This window comes from Corvus kubaryi, unplaced genomic scaffold, assembly GCF_017639235.1.
Source record: "Corvus kubaryi isolate FWS band 111438036 unplaced genomic scaffold, C.kubaryi_AGA036_p1.0 65366, whole genome shotgun sequence".
Classification (NCBI taxonomy): domain Eukaryota; kingdom Metazoa; phylum Chordata; class Aves; order Passeriformes; family Corvidae; genus Corvus; species Corvus kubaryi.
This window is the reverse complement of record NW_024581947.1, coordinates 2,698-15,272: the sequence shown is the minus strand read 5'-3', so window position 1 is coordinate 15,272 and position 12,575 is coordinate 2,698. Positions and strand designations below refer to the sequence as shown.

The window sequence follows — 12,575 nt, the reverse complement described above, 5'->3', positions numbered from 1 at the left end:
GATTAACAGTTTTGCCTACCCACCATGCCCATCTTAACCATTTGACACCTACCTATCAAAGGTATAGGTGTTATACAGAAAAAATGCCATTCATCCCTATCTCCTCTCATAAGTGAAGATCTATCTGCAAAAGGGACACTCTGGCTCCAGGTTCATCCCATCCCTGTTAGCAGACAAAAGGATATAGATGTTGCAAATTCAACAGGAAAATAACAGTGCAGAGTTCCTTTTAGGCTGGTGTGATTTTTTGGGAAACTCCTGGACTCCAGAATTTCTGCTCAGAACCACTTCGTCTCTGTGAAAAGAATCAGATTGTCAGCTTTCTGTCTTTATGTTGCTAGCAGCTGCTGTGTTTTGCTAAGGGCAGTGCTTGTCATGCTCCCTCTCTTTTATCGAAGACGTTCCATGAAACACAGTTGTGGAGCAGAACTAGCGGGTGGCTGTAGGACAATTCTGTGATTTCACAGCAGTTTGTGAGATTTCACGGTTTAATTTCACAGTTTAATTGTGTTTCTTCTTGGAACAAAAAATTTCTTTAAACAAGAATGACTTAGAAGCCATAACTGGTCTATATTTTGAAGCTTTCATTGCAGAGATAAGGAGGAAGGGCAAGCTAGCAAAAGCATATTATCACTCAGACATTAGGTTGAGTTTGGACTTTACGTTTAAAATTAGTAGCTTTATAGCTTTTATTTGAGAGTATTTTCTGCACAAAAAGGTCTTTCATAACTTTCCTTTCATCTTCTCTCCCCCCACTCCCCAGTGATATAGCAAGTTCAACTTAAAAATGCTTCTTTATGGCAACATATGTATGTTAATGCAGCTTCTTTCTGAATTTCAAAATGGCTCAGTAGCTTGCTGTAGATGCTTACCTGTGCTTGCTAGTGTCAAGCACCTTCTTGGTGTATTGCTGCTTGCTCAATATTACTGATATTAATAGTGATTTCTTTAACCTACTGAATGTTAATCCTTGTTAAATCTGCCTTTTCTCAGGGATGCTGCTGAATGCAAATAATGGGACAAATTCTGCCTTTGGAGACACTTGCAGACTGCCAGTGAACCCTTCTAAGAGATTATACATGTGTGTCCAGGGAGGGAAGGGAATCAGTCTGGTTTGATACAAAACCAATTCATATTCAATTGCAAAAGGAAGAAATGTGGAAATGCACCTGAAAAACTTCTCTTTGAAGGAGGAATGGAGAGCTGACACCCTTTAGAAAAAACAAAAATGAGATAGATAAAAGTTTGTTGTTTGCTGATACTGAAAACTTTCAGGGAGGTTTAATGCCAAACATTTTCATTTTTTCCTCTGACAGGCACAAGTATATTTACTGTTTATGAAGCTGCTTCTCAGGAAGGCTGGGTGTTCCTTATGTACCGAGCAATCGACAGTTTTCCCCGATGGCGTTCATATTTCTATTTCATCACCTTAATTTTCTTTCTGGCCTGGCTTGTTAAGGTACTGAAAAATATGTCTTTTTAAATTGGCCTGAAACATAGATCATATTAGAAGTAATTTCTTCTCTTTTCTGCTTGCTGAGCTTTGTGTCAGCCATTCTTTCTTGTTCTTTTTCCAGAATGTTTTTATTGCAGTCATCATTGAAACATTTGCGGAAATTAGAGTGCAGTTCCAGCAGATGTGGGGGTCCAGAAGCAGTACTACTTCAACTGCCACCACCCAGGTGAAGCACTTGAGATGCTGAGATTCTTTGGGGATTTGATTTGGTTTAGTTTATGAATTAATAATAAGCAAAAAATTCCTGTCATATGTGATACATTTGACTTTGCATGTTACTACCTATATTCTAAACACTACATATGAATTTTCATGAAAAAATAAATTCTTTGTTTCATTATCTAACTAGTCTTCCTTAGAAAGGAATAATAGAGAAGACTGTTAATATGGTTCTCTATATGGCTAGGTATGTTATTACTGTGTTTGTATTCTTTTTAACAAAGTATGATAATGCTTTTTTATCATGTCATTGGTGGGTTTGAAGTCAGGGTTGCTATTGGATACCACTTTCTGTGCTAAGAAATAAGAGCTGAAATCCCAAAGTTGTAGCTGGAAGAAGAGAGGTCAGAGGGTAGCTGAAGTGTTTGGGGAAGCTGGTCCAGGAACTGAGAAGGGTGTGTTGAGACCAAAGAGAAATGAGTTCTTGGGGCAAGGAAAGAGCCATGCTTACAGCTGGGGCAATCACAGAAAGTGAGATCCTGAATAGAAATAACGAATAAGAAGAAGCCATGGGTGGGCTGGGTAGAGGGAAACAACCCAGTATAAAAAAGAAGAGCTACTGGGTTGAGATTTAAATTCTCTCACTCATTATTTTAACCATCAGTTTATGTGCCCAAATGGGCAGAGGACCAGGCTTTTCCAGGCTAGTGCGGTTTGCCATCTCTGTGAAGAGCTAGTACCAACTGCCTGCAAAAAGCTCTTAGAAAGACAGATATGAGAAACATACCCACGAGGAAATTTTTTCTGACCGTGTAGCTGGAGATTATTTCTTTTCCTAAGCCAGAGGATTTAAGTTTTCAAAATTAATTATTTAATAGTTTTTATATTCTTCTCGATATTCCTGAAATCAATATGTTAATCTAGTCCTTTTCTGCCGGCTGCTACATCTTTTGCCGCAAATAGACTTTGTGGCGATAATTTCTGCTCTATATAGGTCTTTGTCAAAGCAGACTTTGTGATATCAATTTAAAATCTATAAAAAAGACGTTTCTACATGACATATGCTTAGCCTGGGGAACTTAATGTTCGTAGGACAAATCCTGAGCATATAGGCTTATCCAGCATACTCTGAACTAGAAGATGGAACAGAGAGTTCAATGTAGGAAAACACAAGAAGCAGCCAACATTAAGAAATTTAAAATATCCAAAATAATGTCATCATGCCAAAGAACATGAACATGTTGCATATAATCTGCATCACACAAATTTAAAATAGTGTACTGGCTGCAGACAAGCAAATGGTTCGAATGACTGCTTTGTTCCTCGAGTCACTGACATACTGGGTCATCAAGAGAGTCCAGGTTACCAAACTGCAAAAACAACTCATCTTTTTCTGTATTAAGAAGGGCAGCAAATATCTTGCAGGATTTCTTGTTTAAAGCACCAGACAAAAGTTAAAACCCTTGCTTGTTTTGTGCATGAAGTAGCCTGGAGATACCTGCCTTCATTTGTCCACTTCATACATTATTGAGCTGTTTCCTGAACTTATTCCTGTAGAAAAGAAAATGAGTGTCCTTGCAGTTGAAGTCTAAGAAGGAGTCTCCAGAAAACTATAAAAGGAGGTTCTTGTAAAGCACTTCAGCGCTGCACTTTAAAGCATGGTAAAAAGAGGAGTAACTGTGCTGATCTTAGTTGGCAACTCGTCCTGCTGCAGAGATGCTAAATAAAGACTTGGAAGAATTACAACCATATTTGGGTGACACTGTCCCCAGTCTAATGAGCACTTCTCTCAGGATGACTTTTAAGCTTCAACCACGCTCCTGTGGCTGTGTTCTTGAGGTGACTCGTTTGAGTGCTGGGTGTCAAGGAAAAGGTGGGAGTGAAGTGGGAACTTTGCCACACTTCATTACATAGTACATGCAGGTGGCAACTCAAAATGCTGGAGCCATTCATTTTCTTTCAAGGACATTTTCAAGGACAGCATTAATCACTTTGAGGCATGGTTTCTCACAGTTCCTTATGTCCAGCAGTCTGCATCATTTTGTGTCCTAATTTCTGAGAAAAAAACCCAATAAAACAGAATGCCTACATCTACTCTTCCAGAGGCTATTGATAAAATGTGGTCAAGAGAGCCTTTTCCACTGACATCATTAGAGCCTGGAAATACTCAACTATTTACAGGAATTATAAGCTCTGTGAAACAATAACATAAGGACTATACAGCTACTCTTGATATGCATCAGTGCAACAAAAATGAAGTCGTACTTGCAGTAAAATAATTTTGCCAGTAAAAAGATGAGGTTCTCTGCGATCGCCAAACTCACCATGAAACTTATTTTTGTGGTCACAATGTATTTGTGTTTCCTTAGGATAAGCTTACCTTAGTAACGAAATTTTTCTGAGCAGGTACCACCATCTAATGATGCTGGTCAGAGATTAATTGAATTGGTTTCTATATTAGGACTAATAGAGATATATTGTGTTCTATGTTATCTGAGTAAAATTCAGACAATTAATGGTGGAAAAAGCATGTTACTTTTTTTTTCCTGTAGCAGAAAGAGTCATTCCTCTCTTATTTTAAACTAGCTATCACGAAAATGTATGCTGGTCCTTAAGGGGAATGTATTACATATCACTTGTATTTATTGCCACATAAAACATTCTGACAACAGTCTTCCCTTTCAAGATGTTTCATGAAGATGCTGCTGGAGGTTGGCAGCTTGTGGCTGTTGATGTGAATAAACCCCAAGGCAGAGCTCCTGCATGTCTACAGGTATGACATTGCTTTTTAATAAATCAGTGTGTGTAACCAGCATCACTCAAATGTTGCCATAAGGAAACTGTGCTGAGAAATAGCTACAACAGTTCTAGTCATATTTTTTTAAATGCATTGCTTTCTGCAGTGTAGACTTGTTCTTGAAAATCACAGATCAACAAAAGAAAATGTACCACTCCCAAAGGGAGAAGATTAGAAAAATCATTCCTTCTAGGCTCTGTTTTGTGTGCTTATGAGAGAGAGATTTAAGATTTTGAAATATAATATAAAATAATTAATCATGTTTTATCTCTCAGAATTTATATACGAACATATTCTGTTCCTAGGATATTCACAGCATAAATGCTTGTTTATTAACTGCAAAATACAATCAAATATGCCAAGAAGCATGAATAATCATAATAAACACAGAAGTACCTAATTTCTCTTGTTCCCTTGTGAAAATAGGCTCACAGAAAAATGGAGAAGAAGCATGTAGACAGCAAGCCATACAGTGTTTGAAACTTACAGATTTTATATTCTTACTTTGATATAAGTTAATTTGTAAAACTCTGTCCTCATTGTTTAAATAAATCCAGACTAAGATAAGTAATTTTTTTATAAATCCATTTTTAGTACAGAACACTGTACAGCAGCTCAGATTTTTATTTGTAAGTTAAATAATGTCATTTCTCGATAAACAAACTAAATTCAGAATGGAAAGCCAAATCAACTATAGCATTTGCTGGCAGTTTTTGGTTATGTTTGGTTTAATGTGTAAGCTAAAATACACGTTCTTGTTGGCAGCATGTACATTGCTGAACCCTAAGCTGGCAAGCACCTTCAATCCCCTCCACAAGCTGTTCATTCTCAAATATCTCTGCTTTGCCAAACCACTGCCATATATTTGATTATAGCATATGTCTGAACAGATAATTCATCTTCCCAAATTTAATTCTTGATTTTGACAGCAACAGGAACATCATTTGTGGTGTTCTCAAGTAACGGTCTCAGGTATGTGGATAAAGTGTAACTGAACTCACAGTGAAAACAACTTCAGATGAAAATTAAGATACCATCTGAGTTCCATGGTCTGCCTTTGTAATATTGCATTTTTTCCCCTTTTAGGAATCATGTGAACACAGTGAATTGTGTTCCAGTAGACATAAACCTCATGCATTCAACTTTTTATATTTGCCACTCAGATAGCAGTTTTCTTCTTGTTCTTCATCCTTTTGTGAAATAAAAGAAGTTTTGAAACAGTGCTTTAGTGTCCGTTTTAAGACATTAAACTACATGAACTCTGTTAGGAGTGCATTAGTCCAGTATTCAATTAACTATATGAACTCCATGTCCTAATTCCTATTAGGAACTTTATCCTTCATGGCATTACTGTCTCTATCAACGAATAAGCTGTATTGATGTTGGTGTTGTCATCATGGAGGCAGTAAAGAGGATTGCTGTTCTATGTTTTAAGTGTGTTGTGCACACTCTAACTTTCAAATATCAGAAATAAGAGTTGAGCAGTAAGACTTGCTTTCTATAATTTGGAACTTCCATGCATTAGATACCTCTGCATTCATAAATATAAGTATTCTGTGTGATGTAGTACTTCTTCTAGTTTTTTAACTGCTGGTCTACACATATTAGGGTGGTCTAATGGTTTTAAAATGTTCTGAGAAATGGATGTTTTTTGTTCTGCATCAGATTATAATGCAAGAATTGCAGAAAGAAGATAGTCTTACCCTTCCTCATTGCTATGCTTCCCCCTCACTACATGCCTGAGCTGGCACAGTATTTATGCAGTTGTTCAGGGAATGGAATCAAGGTTGTCAGGGGGAAAGGAGTGGATTTGTTATTGATCAGACTCCCTGCAGCTGCCTAAATGTTTTTTCTGACACAAGAAAGGGACCAGAACATTAGTGGGAGCAGTCTGGGAATGTGAGAAGTGCCTCCTTCAGCAACAGTGAACTATAAAGCATGAGTACAAAAATTTCAATCGAGTTTGTTTTAAAAGACATGTGGAAATGACTATAAAAATCAGTTATATAATTATTTTTGTTTCTTGTTTGGTATTGGGCCAATATCAGAGAGGTGGCTGGTCTGCTAACCTGTGCAGCTTGCTCCTTATAACCCCTAAAATACTCAGCGCTGGTGGCTTCCAACCACCCCGGTTCCTCTGTGCAGTTCTCAGATTTTTTCATGGATGCACTTTATTTATGTTTATTTTTATATGTCTGCATGTCACATACATGTATACACTGTTGTTTAAAGATGCAGTCTAACTACTTGTAAGACAATGATGGGGTGCAGAGGTGTGAAATACAGAGCTTGTAGGTGGTGTGGAGATGCATTTCTCCATGGCCCTGGATAGGCTTCAGCTACCTGTGGGAACCTAGTGGGGTTCAGAGGTGGTGTGTGGTACAGATATGGTGGTGTAACAGTGGTGCCTTTGCCCATGACTGTGATAGGCTTCCAGCTGCCTGTAGAAAAGTAATGGGGTCTGGAGATGAAGGGGGCTGTTGACATCCCTTTGCGCTGAGCTTCCAGATGCCCACAGGCCCATGATGGAGTAGGGAGAAGGTGCAAGGCAGATATACCTTTGTCCCTTGTAGGAAACTTCCAGTTGGTACAGAAAAAAGAGAGAAATGAGAATCAATGACCAAACCAGTCTTTTTACATCACCTTAGACATCTCATGCCTCCCTGCCTGGGGCTCTGCAGCTCTGCCATCTTTCCAGTTTTTCCATCCTTGCAAGAAGAGGCAAATAACAATAATAGCTGATAATGCTGTGGAGGTAAACTAAATAGATGTAGCAAAAATTTGAAGAACAGCTCAGCAAAGTTTTAAATAGAAGCAACAGGCCCTATCTACTGCCTGGTTTTAAAGACTTGTGCTGCTGAGATTTGTGGGTTTGAAGGCTAAATTCTGGTAGAAAAATGCTTGTCAAGTTAACTGGAGGAAGTATTTCACACATTTGAGATTAAAGACCTGTCTAGTGCCAAGCACTGCAACCATGAGTCGCTGATTGCACTGGAGACATCTCTGCAATTCCTGTAGATCATACTTTTTATTTCCCTGACAGGAACCAGAGCTTTTGCAGAGATTGTCCTGTGCTTCCCACTTAGTTAGACACTAGAATGAAATACATAAACTAACTTCCATCTCCTTGGTTCCTTGCAAAAGTATTAACATCCTCTTTCACAGACAGGACCAGAAGCAATGGGCACAGCATGAAACAATGGGAGATGCTCTCTGGACAGGAAACAGCTTTTTACTCTGAGGGTGACTGAGTGCAGGCAAGGTTGCCCAGGGAAGTGGTGGAATTTCCATCTTTGGAAATATTTAGTAGCTGTCCTGGGAAACTGGCTCTCAGTGTCCCTTGCTTGAGCAGGGGGCTTGGAAAAGATGACCTCTGGAACTCCTGTTCCATGAAATAAAGTCTGCTTTAACTTGTTTATATAAACTGTACAAAATCTTCCACTAAAATAGAACTAGTGAAATTAAAGCCAACCAAAGGCATTCCCTTGTTTCCTGAATGCAATCTTATCACCTAAGGAAGAGCAGGGAACCAAGTTGTCATAGGTTAGCAAGCATAGTTCCGGAAGGGACGTCCTTGCTAAGGGGTGCTTACAGTTTCCTCTGGGAACTGATAGAACCTATCAGCTGGCCAGTTTGAATATGGACACTTCTCTAAGCCACTTAAAGTTGTGATCACCTCTGTGATCCACATTTAAGAATAGGCAAACTCCCCCTCCAAGCTCTCTCTCGTTTCCGGCGCTGGGACAGGTGGCTGCAGGGCCCGAGCAGGGCCCAGTGGGCCCGGCCAGGCCCTGCTTGGGCCAGGCCGGGCCGGGCCACGGCCATCCTGAAGCCATGGACCTGTTCCAGCCGTGGAACCCCCCCCACTGCCTTGCCGTGGGCAGCCGGAGCGGCTCGGCTCTCCCCCCTCTCCACTGCGATAAGAAAAAATTCAACATTCCAGCTGTAAAGCTGCAAGGCCGAGGTGAGAGTAACCCTTTTATTGCTGTGAAGAGCTGAAAACCTGAGGGAAGAGAGAGAGGAGATGCTTAAAGCTGAAATTCTGTTGTGAAGCTATGATATATCAGAGTATCCTGTTGTAATTTCATGAAGATATGGGGGGTGGAGTGTTCAATTCGTGAGCAAAAGCACCTGCGCTGAGATAGGCAGATGCTGACGCAGCTGTAATTTCATGAGTATTTTGGACCAAACCACTACACTAAATTGGTGTTTCCGCCCGGTTACAAACCGAACCCGCGACACAAGTGAATCTGTGTGCTGTGAACTATCTCAAATTGCTGAGAATTGCAGTGATGTGGTGTGTTTTGCCTGTGATGTCTTCCTGGTTTACTGAGCTACAGAACTGAAAGGATTCTGGGCTGTATTTCCATTTGCAGCTTCTCTTGCCGTTACCATTTGGTCTCGTCCGTTTTTCTGAAATGTGACTGTGGATTTGTAATCAGAGACTTGTGAGCTTGGAGCCTTTTACAATACTTCCTCACAGATTGATATTTCCAGACTTCAGCATTTCTGAAAAGGCAGCATGATGTGCCTGTCTTCCTCTCTCAGAGGGCAGTAGCAGGTCAGCAGTGCAGTCTGCATGCACTTTTGGCAGTGCAGTGTGGTTTTATTCATGCTGTTCCTGGCCATGTACCTTTCTGGGTGGATGGGCACTGGCCATGCTACACAGTGTTTGCTGGAGGCCCAACTTGTACATTTTGTTCAGCCTCCCTGTCTCAGGAGCTCACTGCTCTTGTTAGTTCAAAGTGCTCGTGGGGCAGTGATTTTAGTAGCATGATGACCTGATCCCAGTGTACATGGGTTTTATGATGCATGGGGAAGATATAAGGCTCTTGGAGGCAGTATTGGAGCACTGGCTTTGGTGCATGGAATAAAACTGTTCTACACTTCACCTCAGATGGGCAGAATAGATGTAGACTGTAACCTAGTATGTTCTTTCAACCTGGCTTCCTCCATTCTTGTGAGCTCCCTACCAGAAGATGCTGAAAGTTAGGGAGGTGTTGTGGCACACTCAGGGATTAGGATTTGGGAACAAAACAGGATGAGACAAACTCACAGTGTGAATATATCCCCAGTGGGTGGACAAAGGATGTTATGTAGGGAGCCTTCTACATCTTAAATACAGTATCTACAGCCATATGTAGAGGCTGTGGTTGACTACCATCACCTTTCTCTCCTCTACTGTATTAACTAGGATGAGTAACTGCTTGCCTTTAAGCTTTTCGCATAAAAATTCTGGTGAGATTGCTGATTAGGAAACAAATATTTCTTGCTTAATGAAAGAAAATAAGAACACACAATTTCTAAGAGAAATTGTAAATGAGAATTTGCAAATGCCACTGCTGATCTTAAGTTGTGTGTTTAAGGTATCATCTATGCCATGAACAGTATTCCGTTTCTCTTTGTTAGGAGTTCCTACAAGTAGATAATTCAGTATATTTGGATCTTAGGGAATGACCCCGATTTTATTTGGGGAAAAAAACCCAAACAATTTCTGATTAAAAAACAAAGGCTTGCTGACAAAGCTTAATGAACTTGATTTTTGGCAGGCAGATTTGCTGTATTCTCAGCAAACTTGAGATCTCTTCTTACCTTCTTCCAGGCAATATATGCAAAGAATATCTGCAAAACAAAAGAGATGGCTATGAGAGGTGTAAGCTGACACCTATTTTGGCAGGATATTAACTTTGAAACCTAACTCTGGCAGAAAGTACATATTATTAATATGTACTTTGGGAGTGAAAGAACTCAGCTAAAGACTGTGTCCTTTAATTCTTCAGTTGTTTCAGAGTATGTATCCTGATGAGCTACAAAACAAGTGTAATACTGTCTCAGGAGGCAACTGTGTAGTACATGGAAAAATGAAGATAAAGAGCATAACACTAAATTCAGCAGAGAATGTATTTTTTTGTTTAATAAAACCTTAAGCCTTTCTTAAACATGTTGATGTTGCAGACTCTTAATGGCTACACTGGACTGCTGTGGGATATGGCCCCAGAGCTCTGCCCTACATCCGATTCTGACAGTACATTTTTTTAAGTATTTGTTTAAAGTGTGTGTTGCATCCCCAGCAGACTCATCCTCTTTTCTCTTAAAAGGCATTAAAACCCATTTAAAATTTAAATCCACAGGACCACTACTATAGGTCATGTAACATTCCTGACTGAGAACTAAAGTCACAGACAAAACAGGTAACTTGCGAAACATATTTTTTACAGTCTTCCAGGGAGGTCATGGAGACTCCTGGAGACATTCAAAACCCAAGGAACACATTTCTGTATCACTGTTCTAGGTGACCCTGACTTGGCAGGGAGGTTGGACTGGATGATGTCCAGAGGTCCCTTCTAACCCTAACTATTCTGTGATTCATTGATTTTATGAGGATGTAGTACTACCTTTGGAGAGCTGGCATCTAGGTATATTAGGTAATAATTTTATGGGGAAAATAATGCATAACTTTTTTGGTTTTTGTGCTCATGTAAGTGCAGGACTGTGTTCAGACTCTTCCTCATGCAGCAGTCTGTCTGTCTGTGTCCTGAATGTTTCATGTTGACATTTTTTTTGCGACAGGGAATCTGAAGTACTGAAGGGCAGGTTCTGATAGTCTCATTCTCTCTCCTCCCGGCTTGGAGTAATGCAAAACCCCCCTCTCTGTAAGAATGAGCCTACTTGAAATGGGATAGAAAAATACCATCTGACCTCTGGTTGCTCTTTACTTTGCATGTACCAAGTGACAAGCCTCAAATCTATTTAAAATTTAAGAATCCTTCACAAATTTACATCTTAAAATGGTAGATTAATATCTGTGAGCATGTTTGTCCATACTGCAGGATTGGGAAGGAAATAGTTAAGGGCAGAGCTGCTATTCAGGGGGAAGTAAGCAGGTCTGGGGAAAGGACCAGCAGGGACATTAGCTTAAATTCACAAGCTGCACTTCAGGAGGAACCAGCTGTAGCAACATAAGCTGGGGCTGGGCTCTGCTGAAAAGGCCCTGGAAGTGTCTGTAGACAGCATGCTGAACAGGAGCCGGCGGCCTTCCCTGGCAACGGAGGAGGTCGACAGGATCCTGGATCATTGTGTGGAAGGAATGATCTCCTGTTACTCAGCACCACTAAGCCCGAATCCAGATACTGTGTCTGGTTTTGGGCCCCTGGTACAATATATATTGTAGATATATTGAATATATACTGAATACTGACAAACTGGCTCAGGTTCAGCAGAGGGGCTGCAAGATGTTTGAGAGGCTTACTGTTTTTCTGGTCTCTTTCAATAAAAAATGGTGAATTAAAGTATGCTAAAAAAATGTATATGGGCAAAATATGTTTGGTTCTTCAGTGTTATGAGATTATCTTTTTAATTCATAACAGAAAAGGATAGTGATTCTTACCACTTACATTTACATTTTATTTGTTCTGTCCCCTTCTTCCTCTGGGTGAATGAACTGCAATCATTTCAGCCATCTGAATTCATAACTTGTTTTATTAACATAAACTGAAGTGGACACCAGTTTATATTATCAGACAAGACAGGAAACTGAGGTGTCCCAGGAGTAAACTCACTGCTTCTTCAGTTGCAGCTACTACTATGGTCAAGGCCTCTGAAAAAAGGGGCAAGCAAACAGCAGAGGATGGTTAACAGCTTTACCTTCCTCATCTGAAGTAGCGTAACGCTGAAACTGAGCACACATTTCGTGACAGCTCATTTGTGAATCCCCAACCAGTTTCTGAGAGTAATCCAGATATTGGAGTTTCTATCCCTTTACACTATTCACCCCACTTTCACCATTTCTTCCCATACTCCATGTACAATTTGAAAATAATGGAAGTCTCTTGATTTTTTTTTTCATAATGCCCAGTATGTACTATCTTCCCATGTACAACTGAGGATAGCAAGGTAGGATAGGGCTGGACTATATTGTGTATGTTCTTCTGTTGCCAACATGTTTAGTTTCTCTGCAGAGCCTTCTATTCCTCCTCATTTTTTAACTGTTTTTATCTCACCAAAACTAAGTTTGCTTTTACATTACACTTTGCATACTCTGCTCCCGAATCTCCTCAGTAAAACTAATATGGTTAGTTTTCAGTACTGTTTCAATGCTAAGTG

The 12,575-nt window shown here is 40.0% G+C and overlaps 1 protein-coding gene across 4 annotated transcripts in view; it reads left to right on the top strand.

Moving 5' to 3' along the window:
* LOC121673366 (sodium leak channel non-selective protein-like) overlaps positions 1–5,695 on the top strand; it is an 85,679-nt gene extending 79,984 nt beyond the window's left edge. For all 4 annotated transcript variants that reach the window (XM_042046624.1, XM_042046623.1, XM_042046625.1 and 1 more), the window contains 4 exons: positions 1,317–1,459; positions 1,578–1,682; positions 4,362–4,448; positions 5,559–5,695. In XM_042046624.1, the coding sequence (XP_041902558.1) occupies positions 1,317–1,459; positions 1,578–1,682; positions 4,362–4,448; positions 5,559–5,639 (416 nt within the window). In that variant the 3' untranslated portion in view covers positions 5,640–5,695. The remainder of the gene's footprint in view (positions 1–1,316; positions 1,460–1,577; positions 1,683–4,361; positions 4,449–5,558) is intronic.
* The last annotated feature ends 6,880 nt before the right edge of the window (positions 5,696–12,575 follow it).